Genomic DNA, 17417 nt, shown 5'->3' with positions numbered 1-17417 from the left:
GAATGGTGCAGAACATCAGTAGAATGGAAGTGACGGAGGCCATGAAGAGGATGAGGAATGGAAAATCGGTGGGCCCCGACAGAATTCCAGTGGAGGCATGGAAGGCACTGGGGGAAGAGGGAATTGACCTGCTGTGGGACCTGTTCATGAAAGTTTGCCAACAGGAAAATATACCCGAGGAATGGAGGGAGAGTTCTCTTGTTCCCATTTACAAGGGTAAAGGGGATGCACAAGACTGTAAGAATTACAGAGGAATAAAGTTGATGTCCCACACAATGAAAATCCTAGAAAGGGTTCTTGATGGAAGGCTGAGGAAGGAGGTGGAGATTGCAAAGGAACAATTTTGCTTCATGCCTGGTCGATCGGCCATAGATGCTATCTTTGGGGTACGACAGATGATGGAAAAATATCGAGAGAAACAAAGGGAGCTACATCTGGTATTTATTGATCTGGAGAAAGCGTATGATAGAGTGCCAAGGCAAGAAGTCTCGAGGTGTCTGAGGGAGAAGAAGGTACCAGAGAAATATGTCAGCTTGGTGCAGGAGATGTACAGAAATGTGAAGACAAGTGTTCAAACCTGCCTGGGAGTGACAGAAAGGTTTCCAGTGACAGTTGGCTTGCATCAAGGGTCTGCATTTAGTCCTTTCCTGTTTAATATTGTGATGAAGGAAGTGAGAAAAGGCGTGCCTTGGACTATGTTGTATGCAGATGACATTGTGCTATGTGCAGAATCAAGAGAAGAAGTGGCAGCCAAACTGGAAAGTTGGAGGAAAGTACTGGAAGAGAGAGGTATGAGACTGAGCAGAAGTAAGACCGAGTATATATGTTGCAAAGTGGATGGCAGCCAGGAGATAGATCTGGAGCTGGAAGGAAATATCATCAGGAAGGTCAGTGAATTTAGATACTTAGGTTCAACAATGAAAGAGGATGGTGAGGCTGAGAAGGAAGTGGGATGCAGGATACAAGCAGGATGGAGGAACTGGAGAGAGAGATGGCTGGAGTGCTATGTGATAAGAGGTTGCCGATCAATCTAAAAGGCAAAATTTATAGGACAGCAGTGAGACTAACTATGACGTATGCTTTGGAAACTGTGGCCCTGAGGAAAAATAACATCAGCAGGATGGAAGTAGCGGAGATGAGAATGCTTAGGTGGATGTGCGGTGTGACCAGAAAGGATCATCTGAGAAATGACTATGCAAGGGGAACAGTGAAAGTTACGAACTTAGGAGCAAAGATACAGGAGGCAAGGTTGAGATGGTTTGGTCATGTGATGAGGAGGGAAGAAGAGTATGTGGGAAGAAAGGTCATGCAGATGGTTGTGCAGGGGAAGAGGAAGCGTGGATGGGCAAAGAAGAGATGGAGGGAGATGGTGGAGGAGGACTTGAGGATGAAGAACTTCGATGTGGCTACAGTCCAAGACAGGAAGTTGTGGAGGAGACTCATCACAAACAGCGAACTTACTTAAGTGGGAAAAGCTGTAGAAGATCACAATGCAGCTGGACTAGTGTGCACATTTCATCAACTAGGTAATGGAGTGAAAAAGCTCAGGATTCTGGACATAAGGAGAGAACAGTGAGGTGTAAGGAAGAAAAACAAGTGAAATAAGAGAGAGCTGCATAAGAGAGAGAGAGACAGCATGTCATAATCTAATTAATAAAATTATTATCAAAAAGGACTGGGGAGCACAAACAGATATTCTTGGAAACTGTATAAGAGCTGAGCAGAAGAATGAGATGTCTATTACTCTTCAGGAAGTAATATTAATTAATGAATTACATGACGCTAATTAATGATGTTAGTGAAGCTCTTAGAGCAAAAAAGAGTAAGGTGAAAGAGATGATCATATTGGCTGGAATGAATAATTTGAAAGGAGAAAACAATGGCATGAGAGGGCATGAAAGAATTACTGGAAGTAGCAAAAAAAAATGGTGACAGAGTTAAGATAGCGAGTCTGTTGTCACGGTATGACAGACTTGAGCTGAGAAGGAGGGCCATAATAGTGAATGACTCGATGCGTAGGGCATGCAAGAAGAGTGGTGTGGAGTTTGTGGATTGAGTTTGAAAGGACTCATACAAGAAGGATTTTTGCATCTAAATGGTTTTGGTGTTTGGAGACTGCAAAAAGTGTTGTTGAATGAAGTGAAAGTGGATGTGCAGAATTAGGGAAACTAAAGTTTTTAGGAGGGGAAGCTGTTGAATGGATATGCAGACATTAGTGAGGCAGCTGAGTAAAAATGTGTATAATATGCATAAATTAATAACACTGGCAACAAACCAGAATGGGATAGTTAATATAAAGCATCAGGATAACAGTGAGCCAAAGGGGCTTTTACACTTTATGTTGCCACTAAAGCCAGGAGCATACAAAACAAGCAGAAGGAATTTTTGGCATTGGTTAGTTCATCCTGGCTAAAGGTTACTGGGATTAGTGAGACATGGCTAACAAAAGATGTAATATAGTAAGTGGGATAAAATGTGAAAGGTATAGTGTGTTCAGGGAGGACAGAGAGAAAAGAATGGGGGGGGGGGAGTGTTATTGATGATAGCCTACAAAACTGCAACCAAAGATAGCAGAAGTTCAACAACTGGTTAGTGAAAATAGCGCATCTGAGTCTATCTGGTGTGAGATGGATGGCAGCAAAAAAAAAAAAAAAAAAAAAAAAAAAAAAAAAAAAAAAAAATATATATATATATATATATATATATACACATATACACACACACACACACACACACAGTTGGATGCTGCTAAAGACCAGGAGATGGAAAAATGATAGAGATAGTATGAATCGGCAAACAGACTCAATGAGTGGAGGACAGGTAATTATTATGGGGGATTTCAATTAAGGCAACATAGATTAACTAAGACAGCATGTGATGGAATATACTAGGAATTTGAGAGTGCTTAATCCAGCATCTGAGAATTTGTCTATAACAAATATGAATACGTTGCCACCAACTGGTGAGAGTGATCGTATGGTCTTGACCTGGGAGGTGGCCAAATGTGTGGAATTTTAGTTAAGATGGGATATATGTGGAATTACACGGCTGGTAAGTATGACAAGCTCAGGAGATTGCCTGGATCAGCGCCATGGCATGTAAAGCTGCAAGAGATGAATGTTGATAGTACATGGGAAGTGGAAAAGGAGTGTGTAAAGGAAGTAATGGCAGACTGCATACCTAGAGTCAGGAGTCAAATCAAGTGGGAGTTAAATGAATGAATATCATCATTAAGCTGGAGCTGCAAAAAAAAAAAAAAAAAAAAAAAAAAAAAAAAAAAAAAAAAACTGTGGAGAGAATTTAAGAAAAATGGTGACCATCAAGCACAAGCAAAGAGGGTAACTAGTGTTGTAAGGCAAATGCAGAGTATGAAAGGCAATTAGCAATGCAGGCTAAAGATAATCCCAAACAGTTCTTTCGATATGCTGCAAATAAAAGAAAGAATGTTTGTGGCAGAATGATTTTAATGAATGTCAATGGTAGGGAGTTAACTGAATCAGACAAAATAGTACAATTACTAAGTGAGCACTTTGCATGAGTATATCATCCAAGTGGTGATATTGCAGGAATGAGAAAGTCAAAGGCTTATATGGGAACTGAGGTCAATGAAATAGATGTACATGGCATACTATAGAACCTTAATATGAATACAATTGCATAATTGGAAGGTATACAAGTTCGAGTTTTACGTGAAGCTGTGAAGGAATTGTTAGTGCCCTTGCCCATATTGTTTAATCAAAGTCTCAGCTCTACTCTACTAGAGCTGTGGGCAAATATGAGAATGGGGAACTGGACAATGAGACTTATTTGTGCCTATGGTCCCACAGAAGGTTCTACTAAGGTAGAAGTGGAGGAATTTTTTCAGGCTTTAGAAAAAGCAACTAACACAATGAAAAATGAAAAGTTGGTCCTTGTTGGGGATCTAAATAGCAGAGTACGAAATGATTGTGAGACATACAAAAATATTTTGGGAAAATTTGGAGAAAAGTGCAAAGCTAATAATAATGGCAAATATCTGTTGGATTTCTGCTCAGGACATGGACTGGTTATTACTAACACCATGTTCCAACATAAAAATGTGCACAAATTCACATGGAGAGAAGAGGCTAGGAATAAGAAAAGTCTCATTGACTATGTTATTGTTGATAGTGATGTTTTCTCCCTGGTGCAGGACACCAGAGTGCAAAGAGGATTTGAAATTGGAAGTGATCACTATTTAGTCTTGAGCAGGATAAAATTGAATTTCATATTGAAAAGAATAACATGTAAGAAAGTTTTAAAGTGAATAAAAGTTGAGCAGCTCTCAGATATGAACTGTAGACTAAAGTACAGAAAGATTATTGAAAAGAAAATGAAAGAGTTTGAGAATAGGAATCAAACCTTAGAGATTCAGTGCAAACTTTGAAGAAAACATTGATTGATTCTGCCAGAAAGGCATGTGGTGAGGTTGTCTGTAAGGATAAAAAAAATCAGAACTCCCTGGTGGACACAGGAAGTTAAAGAGGCAGTGAAGGAAAAGAAGAAAGCATACCAAAAGTTCCTGTCAAATAAGTCAGTTTGTGCTCTTAGAGAATATAGATACAAATGCAAGAATGCTAAGCACTGTGTAAAACTAGCTAAACAAAAGTCATGGGAGGACTTTGGCAAGAATATAGAAAATAAATATCAAGAAGGTGGCAAAATATTCTGGAGGTTGTTGAAGAAGCTTAAGAATAGAGGAAAGAGTGCTATAAAAGGAATTAGAGATGATAAAGGTGACATGAAAATGGGAGAAAAAGATATCCTTGAAGTATGGAGTAATTACTTTGAAAAACTGCTAAATGAAACAAGCAGTGATGACAGCACAGTGGTAAAAAACACTGACCAGGCATGCAGTCAGGAATACATATCCATACTTGAAGTAGAAAAAGCCATCAAAAGCTTAAAATGTGGAAAGGCAGCAGGAGTAGATGATATTCGACCAGAAATGCTGAAGTATGGTGGTATTATGGGAGTCTTACAGTGGCTGCACTGCATAGTTCAGAAAGCCTGGACATAGGGACGAATTCCCGATGATTGGAGTAGAGCTCTCATAGTACCCATATATAAAAAGGGAAATAAAACTGAATGTGAGAATTACAGAGGTATTTTCCTACTGAGTGTTCCTGGCAAGATCTATGCAAGTATACTTGAGAAACGGTTGAGAAGAATTGTGGAAGAAAAGCTTGGTGAAGAACAAGCTGGATTCAGGCCAAATAGAGGCTGTCAGGATCAGATCTTCACTTTATGACAAATAGTCGAGAAAGCAAGGGAATATAACAAAGATCTGTATTTAAGTTTTGTCGATCTGGAAAAGGCATATGACAAGGTGCCAAGAGAGAAGCTATTCAATACGCTGCAGTTATATGGTGTGAATGGGGCATTATATCAAGCAATACTTAGTCTTTATTTGAGTTGTGAGTCAGCAGTTAGAATTGAAGGAAGTACAGGAAGATGGTTTAATGTTAAATCTGGTGTGAGACAAGGATGTACATTATCCCCTCTGTTATTCATTATCTATATGGATCACATTATGAAGGAATGTCGTATTAAACCTGATATCAAAATTGGAGATGTTAATCTCATCTCTTTGCTTTATGCGGATGATGTTATACTTCTAAATAAATCTGCTACAAGTCTGCAAGATTCTCTGTCTAAATTGAATAGCTGTTGTAATAGATATGGTATGAAGGTCAGCAATAAAAAGACAAAGACAATGAAAATAGGCAGAATCATTGAAAATGTCAACTGTGTTGTGAATGGAGAACCTGTGGAACAAGTAAAACATTTCAGCTATTTAGGCACGATTTTTACTGAAGATGGTAAATTAAATATAGAAATAGACAACAGAATCAGCAAAGCTGGTATGGTGGGAAGTCAGTTGAATAAATTCATATGGAATAAGAGAGAAATTAGTCGAAACACTAAATTAGCTGTATACAAGACAGTGTTCAAACCAGCTTTAACTTATGGATCTGAGAGCTGGGTCAGAAGTAAAACACTTGACCAAAGACTAGAGACCGCAGATATGAGAGTCCTGAGAAAGATTAGAGGTGTGAACAGATGGCATCAATGGCAATATCATATTTAAAATGAGGATATTAGGAAAGAACTTGACATTGTCAGCATCCAGGAATGCATTAGCAGAGCTAATCTCAGGTGGTATGGTCACTTAAACAGAATGGGCAAGGAAAGATTAGCAAAACAAGTGTTCTCTGCCAGGTTGGCAGCAAAACGACCCAGAGGAAGACCAAGATATAGGTGGATTGATACGGTACAAAGTGCTTTAGACGATAGAAATATAAGATCTGATAATGTTGGAGTGTTGACAAGTAACAGACTGATTTGGAGGAAAATTGTAGATAGGAAGTTAGTAATGATGTAATTTTTTTTCATGTAGTACTATCATATCCTGTACACCCCTTGAGGGTACATGGCAGGAATTTGATGATGATGATGAGGATGAAGTCTCAGCTCGGGTATTTAGTTCTGAGAGGGTGGAAAGAGAGGAAAACACTGCATAAAGGAAGTTCCACTGCATAAAGGAAGCTCCGAGATTGATGTAGCAAATTACTGACCGATCAGCATATCAGGAGTTGCTGTCAAAGTATTGGAGAAATTGGTTAAGAGCAAAATACAGAAATAGAGAGATGGAAATGGGGTACTGTATGGGGGAAACATGGTTCTGTAATGAGAAGGTCATACCTCAATAACTTGCTCACGTTTTATAATCAAGTGACAGCTGAGTTGGATAAAGGTAATGGATTTACAGTGATACTGCTGGACTTTGCAAACGGTTTTGACAGGATACCACATGGAATTCTAATAAGTAAACTTCAGTATATAGGGATGGATATAGGGTTGGTGAGGTGGATAGGGAGGTGGTTGATGGAGAGATATTAGAGAGTAGTTTATTCAGGAGCTGAGTTCAAAAGAAAGCCTGTGACTAGTGCCTTGCCACAGGGTTCTGTTCTTGGACTGCTATTATTGAATTTTGTATATTAATGATATAGGAAAGGATCTGAAAAGAATTGTTCAGTTGTTTGCTGATGATGCAAAGTTGGGTAGAGCAATAGTTAATACACATGATGTCAAAATTTTGCAGGACGATTTGGATGGATTGGCAGACTGGGCAAAGGAAAATGGATGTCAGTTTAATGTGGCAAAGTGTAGGGTTATGTATTTTGGGATGAAAAGATTACCAGCTATCAGGGCCGCCGAGAGGGGATGACATCTGAGACTGTTGTTACGGGCCCGGCACCGAAAAGGGCCCGACCGTCGGGCCCCCTCTGTTTATAATGCATGGCTTTAATTCTCATAATAATACAACAATGATAAAGGATAATGGCATATCGGGAATGATACTGTGTTTTGTTTTAGACAGACGACTAAGCTCTTTAGCTCACCATGAGTGTCCGGAAGACACTGATTCTCTCGGCGCGGATCCCTGTAGTTATAGCGGGTGATGATGTCAATGGGTGTTCATGCAAGGTTGTTGCAGTCGGCTGCACTAGCTAGTAATTGCATTCACAGTAATGTTCCCTGCCAGAACGCTTCGTTCTCGTTAGTATTTTGATAGACGAAGGTTTTGTGATTGTTTGTAAAGTGTGCAACTGTATAGTGTAGGCCGTGCGCTAAAAATAAAAGTAAGTATTCTTATTAATTTAATTTTTTAATTATTAAAACTATATTTTTAATAATAAAAATTTGACCAACAGAAATGTATCATCATAAATCTGGAAATCAAAAATGAAAGGAGAAAAGGGATTGTGAGAAGGTAAAATAAGATTTAAAAAACAAGCATTTACTACTGAAATATTTGAAGATGGAAGAACGCCAAGATATTGAAAAAGTGATGCACTTTTTTAAGTGGGGCCCAGACCAGAGACTTGTCACAGGCTCAAAAATTTCTCTCGGCAGCCCTGCCAGCTATACACTATGTTGGTGGAACTGTACTCCATGCAATTGACAAAGCCAGAGACTTGGAAGTGTTATGTCAGTGGATAGGGAATTAAATTTTGGTCGAGCGCATAGCAAAAGTGGCTAAATCAGCTCATCAGATCTCTTGGTTACTGAAGAATACTTTGACGAGCAGAAACAAGCAGGTTATTGTTACTCTATACCAAGTCTTGATAAGACACCATCTTGACTACTGTGTCCAGATCTGGATGCCAAGGTTTCTTCCTGATGGAGAGGAGGTATAGTAGGATCCAGAAGCGAGTAACAAAGATGGCAGCAGTTCCATGGAATGAACCTTACAAGAACAGATTGAGGATTTGTGGGTTACAGAAACTGGTTGATAGGCAGATAAGGGGTGATATGATTGAGACATACAAATTACTGAGGGGGTTTTTACAAGATTAATTCAGAGGAAATTTTTCAGAACAGGCCTGATGGTAGGAGAACTGGGTGTGTGGGGGGTGGGGCATCATGGAAACTGAATAAGAGTGTAGTTAGCAAGGGTATCAGACTAGGTTTTTTGTTTTGAGAGTTGTCAATGAGTGGAATAGTTGGACTTGATATGATGTTTAGGGCCTCCCTTGATGAGTCTAAGGGACTCTTTGGAGTAGCCCATAATAATAATAATAAATGATGTGAAGATAGTTATGATTAGTGCAATGATCGTGACTAGCTAAAACCAAAGTACGATAGACATAACAGTTTATAAAGAACTTTCAATATGAGTCTTAATTAATCCATGGAAACCTGATAATATAATAATATTTTATGGCAATGTGATTCAACAATGATAGTCCCAAAGTGAATTTATTATCAATTTGTGTTTATTTATTAAATTTAAAAAAAATCATCAATCATCACAATTTTAAATAAAAATGATTTAATATGAATGTAATTTTTTTTAAGCAAATATATGTGAAAATCATACCCTAAATCGAGTGAAACGTCTTCTCCATGAACGTAGTCCACTCTGCCAAACAAGATGAAGAACTTCTCTATCATAATCAATATTAACTCCTTCATGAGTGATGGTAAAGCTAAATGCAACTGCTGAATGTGCTTCTGCCATAAGCTTTTTTTTTATGCTAAAAAATTAAATTATTAATAAAGAATTACTCAAAGAATAAGTAAAACAACTAAAAACTACAGTGTGCATAACAGTTATACTCTAAATACAGTATAGTGCAGCCTACATTAACCATGTCACAAATAATCATCATCATCAAATTTCTGACATGTACCCTCAAGGGGTGTACAGGGTATGAGAGTACTACTACATGAAACTTACATCTTTACTAACTTCCTATCTACAATTTTCCTCCAAATCAATCTATTACCTGTCAAGTCTATCATTATCAGATCTTATATTTCTATCTTCTAAGGCACTTTTTACTGTATCAATCCACCTATATCTTGGTCTTCCTCTGAGTCTTTTTCCTGCCAAGCTGCTAACACATTCCTGGATGCTAACAATGTCAAGTTCTTTCCTAACATCCTCGTTTTTAATATGATATTGTCATTAATGCCATCTGTTCATGCCTCTAATCTTTCTCAGGACTCAAGACTGAAATGTTTTACTTGTTCAATAGGTTCTTTATGCACAAATGCAGTTAATATTTTCAATGCTTCTGCCTATTTTCATTCTCTTTGCCTTGTTATTGTTGACCTTCATACCATATATATTACAACAGTTGTTCAATTTAGTTAGGGAATCTTGCAGACTTGTATCGGATTTATTTAGGAGTATAACATCTGCATAAAGCAAAGAGCTGAGATTAACATCTCCAATTTTGATATCAGGTTTAATACCACTTTCCTTCATAATGTGATCCATAAAGATAATGAATAAAAGATTGGATAATGTACATCCTTGTCTGACACCAGATTTAACATTAAACCATCTTCCTGTACTTACTTCAATTCTAACTGCTGACTTACAAACTCAAATAAAGACTAATGCCCCATTCACACCATGCAATAGTGTTTTGAATAACTTTTCTCTTGGCACCTTGCCATATGCCTTTTCCAGATCTACAAAACTTAAATACAGATCTCTGTTACATTCCCATAATTTCACAACTATTTGTTGAGAAATAAATAAAGTCAAAAGTGTTATGAAAATAAAAAATAAATTCTATTTTTCTCAGTCTTCAAAATTTTACACATAGAACATATTCATCTTCCAATGTGCAGAAAGAAACATATTCCAATATAGTTTCATACAAATAATGGAACATATGGAATGGAATAAAGTTCAATCAGTAATGAAGATAGCCTTTGATTGGAAAGAGTTCACATCCAGTCTAGGATATGAAGAATTTTGGTAAGAACTTTTCAATTGAAGGGGGTCGGTCAGTCTCATATGGAAAGAACATTTTTCTTGCCACAAAATTGGCACACTATCCAGAAAACTTCACCACATTTTCATGCCAAGTGGCCTGTTTGTCTCATTCATTCCATATTTTCCTTGACTTCTATGCCCTCCAATTTTCTAATTTCAAATTTTCAAAAGTCAAATTTCCATTATCAGGGAACATAATATATAATGAGGCTGAAGTATGTTAACTGAGAGTATTGTATTTTTTTCCCCAAAATTAAAGTTAAAAAATAGTGGTGCAAGATTTCAGAAAAAATAGTGGGGGATTTCAGAAACTAACAAATAACAATTTTTTCTGAAAAACTAAAGTTTTTCAGGAAAAAACTAAATTGACATTTATAATTAAATTCTCAGTATTCATTACAATTTAGAATTGTCACATTATTTATAAAATGAATGCATTTAAATTTTAATTATCAATGTTATTTATGCAATATATTTTGATCGTTTAGTGACAATGCTTCTGTAATTAAATTAATTATTTCTGGCAAAATCATGTCCCAAGATCTCAAAATCCAGTTGCCCAACAGTTCTAATGTTGGTCTCCTAATCTTAATCCATTCTTGCACAATCCAAGATCGAGTAGAAGTCAATGCCCTCACTAACACATTTCCTCCCTCCATCACTATGCATATGATTGGTGCAGTATTAACAAAAGATCGCTTGACTTAATGACAAAGACAAGCCGATGATTGTTGAGTTGAAATGCCGATTCTCATTCTCTTCAAATGAATTCCAAAATATCTGAAATTGTCATAACATTCACTCATATGTTATGGCAATTTCTTCAAGTTTTAAACTTTGACTTTTTCATGTGCAAACTACATGTGAAACATTTTAATTCTTTTTTTCGTAAAGTAAAATCAGGGGTGTGAGTTATACATGAGGGCAAGTTATATTCGAATAAATACAGTAAGCCTGAAGTCCTAAATAGCATCCCCTAGTGGGATAACTTGGCTATTGAAACCTGAAAGATGGAGGATGAGAGCTTCCCAAATTTGCTGAGATTTCAGTAGTTCCTTAAGGTAGAAGCAGATTGAGGGAAAAGTTTGTGTATTTATATTTGCTGAGATTGAATAGAGTGGCCTTCTTCCAACATATCCTATGGCGGGTATCCAAAACATTGCCAACAAGTCTCCTGAGTAACTCTGTCTGTCTGGTCATAATAAGATTGTTTACAACTACAAGGGACCTGGTAAACACCTATCTGGTCTAGGGACTGTCACTGGTCTTTGGTGGGGGAGGATAAGAGATGCTAATTTTTTATATGGTCTGCAAGTAGATGGAAGGATTTATTTATTTATTTTGACTGGTTCTGGTTTTTATAATCAAATTACATTTTATAATCATATAGTGATAATCAACAGTAGATTTGCAACAGCAGGAAAATGCATATACCCTTCTAGATTTCTTGAAGACAGATGCAAGAATGACTATAGTAAAGCAGTATTTAAATTTCAGCAAATGAGATTGGATAATCCGTTAATGAACTAGAAAGAAGTGAGGTATTAGTTAAATTAATTGGTTTAGTTAACAGTGTTCTCTCTCTACAGAACTTGACCACATTCACAAAACCTTCTTAGCCAATGGCTATCCCACCATATCCAAAAAATATTAAAATCCCCAAATTACACTACATGCCCCTTCCCCATCTCCAGAACCGATTACACTAAAGCTATCAACTATTCCATATATCCAAGACACATCTGAAATACTTACTAAAATTCTAAAAAAATACAACCATTCAACCACTTATAGAACATATAAAAAAAATCAGCATTCCTTATCCACTAAAAATACTAGGCACAGGCCAGGTGTTTACATGGTTTCTTGTAGTTGTAAAATATCCTTCTTTCTTAATCCTTCTCTTCTGCTTTTTACGGTGTCAAGGTTTCTTATTCTTGCAACCATAACTGTCTCGAGGATAAAGTGGTTGGTCCTATGGCTGTAAATGCATGTGTTCACGGGGTCTGGTTTGCCTGTTCTGGGGGGGGGGGGGGGGGGGGTGCGAAAAACCCGAGTTTCTGGGTGAAAAAACCACCATCACTGTATGAGACCGGGTAACTCATCTTTCATTGAAAGAGATCAGATAAAAGTTCCTCGCATCAATGATGGGAATCAAACCCAGGTCTTTCTGACCAAAGGGCTTTGTCTATAACGACTGAGCTACAGAGGCTCTGTAAAATATCCTACTATGGCTAAACAAGCAGGAGAGCTAACACTAGAATTGCTGAACTATATCTGTTTTCACTACTCAGCCACTCAAGACTTGCTGACCATGTTTTGGATGCCAGCCATAATATGCTGGAAGAAGGCCACTCTACTCCATCACAGCAAACGGTCATTATCCAGACAGCTTTCAATCTTTACTGGTGTCTCATCAGCAGGAGCTAGAAATAAGTGTTGCTGAGTCTAGCTTCCACTGATGAGATCTCAATAAAGGTGGAAACTGGTCTGGGTAATGACCCTTCCCATAATGTACAGCAATACTAATTGGAAAAGAAGTGGTGCATGGTGGAATAATAAGGCAATTGATGTGAAGTCAACACCCTCTATATACCTCCCATGCAAACTTTGTTTGCTTATGGTTGGGTATGGATTAAAACAATTATAATTTACAGTTTTCAGTTGCTTCTATATTAATAAAAGCCAAACGTCCTCCACCCAGCTTGTCAGAATCTGAATTTAAGGCACTGATATCTTTGAGACAATAACCACCTAGTGATCACAAAAAACATGCAAAAAATAGCAGCTGTTGTCATTGTCATGTTCCTCTGAATACAACAGAAAAATGACTTCTCTTATTATAGAATTACTTACCAAGAGATCAACCATAACCTTCCAAATAGCAAATTAAGAAACTGAACACATTACTGAATGAAGTCATAAGCTGAGAGGACAATGATGCCATAAAGAAACTAAGAACAGATTGTTTATATGATCTAAATAAATTAAATACATAAATGTGTGGAACTACAAGGCAGGTGATTATGATATACTTAGGAGACAGCTTGAAGTAATACCATGACATAAAGATATGCAAGGAAAGGATGTTCACAGTGCATGGAGTTTCAAGAGATATCTGGAGGAAGCAATATCAAACTTATATCCAAGGTCAGGAGAGTAAAACAGGTAGGAATTAAATGGATGAGTAGTATCATTAAGCATGAGCTACAGAAAAAAAAAGAAAATGTTGTGGAGGGTACATGAGGAAGGTAACCAACTAATTCACACAAGAAAGGGGACCATGACCAGTATGATAAAGTAAAATCAGATTATGAGAAGAAATTAGCCAAATAGGCAAAAAGGAAATCCCAAAGAATTTTTTTTAATTTTTTGCTACATAACAAGGAAGAATGACTATGGAAGGATAACTTTAATGAATGCAGATGGTAACAAAGACGGATGAAATTGTTGAGCTACTGAGCGATCAGTAGTTTGCAAGGATATATCATCGAAGTGAAGATACTGTTATGACAGAGATGGAGAACAGAGGTCAAAGAATTGGAGGCACTAGCATACTGTAGAATAGGAATACAAATACAGCTGTGGAATTTGAATGGATATCAGTTACCATTTTTAAAGAATGTGCAGGGAAAATAGTGATGCCTTTGACTAAGCTGCTTAAAGTCTCTGCTCTGGCAAAGTCCTAAGAGAGTGGAAGGAGGGCAAAATAATTCCTTTACATAAAGGAGGATCTAAGTTTGTGACAGCAAATTATAGACCAATTAGTATCTCGGGCATTAATTCAGTAATGGGTAGATAAGAATATGATAATTTATAAGTTTCAGTAAGGAAATACCGTGAGTAGACATATTACTAACTATTATAATAATGGAATTAACTCACATCAATTATTCTTTATTCGTAGAATTTTCACCTGAGTATCACAGGCATCATCAGTACAGGTACAAGGCTAATTAAACAATAACTGTTATATTCACAAAGCGCCACTTAAGTAGCTAAGGTTGGTCAAAGCTAAGGTTAAATTTCCTAAATTTATTTAAATTATTTTTTTTAATTATTTAATCATTAAATAATAATTATTTAATTATTCAATTATCAATTTAAAAAAAAAAATATATATATATATATATATACACACACACACACAATTATATGTTAGGAAAGATTTGCTGCTTTATAAAGTACCATCTCCCACAGGGGGGGGAGAGATGTAAACCATCTGTTTAGGTTAGGGGAGTGAAGTAATGGTTCACACGTTTTTTTGTATAGCTGTTCCATTAGGAACCGACTTTTGCGAATGACTTTTGTCTTGTTCCACTTAACTCTATGTCTGGAGTTGATGGCATGTTCTGCAATTCCAAACTGTTCGGGTTCAAGCTACTAGATGTACGACTGGTGTTCTTCTAATCGGACCTGAGCAGATCTTCCTGTTTGTCCAAAATATGATAATCTACATGAGCAGGGAATCTGGTAGACACCTGGATAGCTGAGATGTGGGAGCTTGTCCTTTGGAGACATTAGGAAAGTGGAGATTTTTCTGACGGGTCGAAAAGCCACACAGATATTTAGTGGTTTTAGCACCTTAGCTATGTGTTCACTAACCCCTTGTATATAGGGGATAGGTATATGTGTAGGTTCTTCTGTACTTGAAGAGGATGCTGGAGCATGACTACTTAAAGCTCTTTTTATGAAAGACTTCTTATAGCCATTGGATATGAAGGAGGAATTAATATACTGTAATTCTTTTTGTAAAAGTTCTGAAGAACAAAAGGAGTGGGCTCTATGAATTAGTGTTTTTATAGTACCTGCCTTTTGGCTGGGATGGTGATGTGATTCAGCATGGATGTACTGGCCTGTATGAGTTTCTTTCCTATAGACTGTGAATTGTAAATAACCATCTGGTTGGCGAAGAATCAAGAGGTCTAGAAATGCTAACTGCTTATTTACTTCTACTTCTAGGGTGAACTGGATCCTTGGATGAAGTGCATTAATTTTTGAAACAGTTGTAGTTCTTCTGAGGTGCACTTCCATACTGCAAAAATGTCATCCACATATCTGAACCAAATGTTAGGTCTGGGTGTAATGTTGTTAAAGATACGCTGTTCGAAATGCTCCATGAAGTAGTTGGCAATAGCAGGAGATATTGGATTACCCATTGCTATCCCTTTGATTTGTTGGTTTTTGAAGGAAAAATAACCGGACTTTATTACAAATTCAAATAATTTGACAATGTCTGGAGGAAATTCTTGGTGTAGTAATTCTATGCTACACCAACTGTACACCAACGGAACATTCGTAAATAGCGAAACAACATCTAGACTAATCATAATCTTTGAATCGTCTAGATGCAGATCGGAAATTTTATTTCTGAAGTCCACAGAATTTTTTTATATATGTAGCAGTCCTTCTAGTTGAAGAAGTAAATTTGACAGAAATTTTGATATTTTGTAAGTGGAACAACCTATACAGTCTACAACCGGTCTTAATGGAATTCCTGGCTTATGTACTTTTGGAGGACCATATAATCTCGGTGGGCACCCGAAGGAAGTCTTTAGTGTTTTCTTTTCATTTTCATTCCATATCGATATTTTTTCTATAAGGGCATTAAGCTTTTTTATTTGACTACCAGTAGGATCTGAAGTGAGGGGCCTATAAGTCAAATAGTCACGGAGTAACAGTGATATTTTTCTCTCATATTCTCTTCTGTCTTGGATGACTACAGCCTTCCCTTTGTCAGCTTTCGTAATAATTAGGTTCTTGTTATTTTTTAGTGAATTTAGTGCTTTTTGTCCAGCATATGATAGGTTCGGCAGCAGAGGCTTGGCGTTAAAAAGAATTTTTGCACACTCAAATCTTGTTCTGTTAGCTGTTTTTTAGGGTAAGGATTGAATACCTCTGTCTATACTATGGAAAAAATCTATTATAGGTATTTTATTCGGAGCAACGGCAAAATTATGCCCTTTTGACAGAACGAAATGTTCGCTGTCTGTCAGTGGGCGGCCTGATACGTTGTTCACTACTCTATCTGTATCAATGACAGTATTGCTAGATTTGGGGTGGCTCACCAGTGAATCAAACTTGCGTTTCAATCTATCATGGGAAGCATCAAAAACCTTTCGGTATGACATTGATGAAATGCATAAAACGGTGTTAAAATTTTCAGTCTCTAATACTGGTTCTATAGCATTCTTGATATCTATTATTTCTTTGTTCAGAAGGGCAAGAGATTTCTTTGCTTCTTGTAGCTGACAATTTAACAGTGACCTACTGGCTTTTAAATAAATCCGATGGGCTCTTTGAGACTTAAAAACTTCTTTTAGTTTACAGCAGGTAGGAATAACCTGAGCCAACTTACATCGCTTTAGGAATATTATTCTGTTAATGCAATTCGCCTTCTTAACTAATACTTTAGCGTATCTGGCACATCGTTTGGAAGTAGACTCTCTGTGAAGTCTCGATATATAAGTTTCAGCAAGGAAATACCCTGAGTAGACATATTACTAACTATTATATAATCAATTATTCTTTATTCGTAGAATTTTTTAATAATTAAATTTAAATAATTAAAAAAAAAATTAAAAAAAATAATAATAATAATTTAAATAAATTTAGGAAATTTAACCTTAGCTACTTAAGTGGCGCTTTGTGAATATAACAGTTATTGTTTAATTAGCCTTGTACTTGTACTGATGATGCCTGTGATAGGTAAAAATTCTACGAATAATTGACGAGTTAATTCCGTTATTATATTAGTTAGTAATGATAATTTATGAAGGACAGCATGGATTTGTGAAGTCATGCCTCAGTAATCTACTAACCTTTTTATAACAGAATGACAACTAGGTTGGATAAAGGGAATGGCTACACAATGATATTGCTCGATTTTGCAAAGGCATTTCACAGGATACCACATGGAACTCTGTTATACAAACTGCAACAAATGGGAATGGATAGGAAACTGGTGATATGGATAAAAAGGTGGCTGATGTACAAGTACCAAAAAGTAGCTCAACATATGAAGCAACAGAATCCATGATATTTCCTGTATCATTTACAGAATCCTACAAATGATACAGGACATAATTTGAAGGGAATA

The 17417-nt window shown here is 36.8% G+C and overlaps 1 protein-coding gene across 2 annotated transcripts in view; it reads right to left on the bottom strand.

The window, feature by feature from the left end:
- The window catches only part of whd (carnitine O-palmitoyltransferase whd), a 297210-nt gene that overhangs the window by 261239 nt on the left and 18554 nt on the right, over positions 1 to 17417 (bottom strand). For both annotated transcript variants that reach the window (XM_090412567.1, XM_090412568.1), the window contains exon 2: positions 8906 to 9062. In XM_090412567.1, coding sequence (XP_090268693.1) covers positions 8906 to 9046 — 141 coding nt within the window. In that variant the 5' untranslated portion in view covers positions 9047 to 9062. The remainder of the gene's footprint in view (positions 1 to 8905; positions 9063 to 17417) is intronic.

The sequence above is a fragment of the Typopeltis vanoorti genome, chromosome 23, assembly GCF_054136105.1.
Source record: "Typopeltis vanoorti isolate ZY-2024b chromosome 23, IOZ_Tvanoo_1.0, whole genome shotgun sequence".
NCBI classification, from domain to species: Eukaryota; Metazoa; Arthropoda; class Arachnida; order Uropygi; family Thelyphonidae; genus Typopeltis; species Typopeltis vanoorti.
This window is presented reverse-complemented; position numbering and strand designations above follow the sequence as displayed.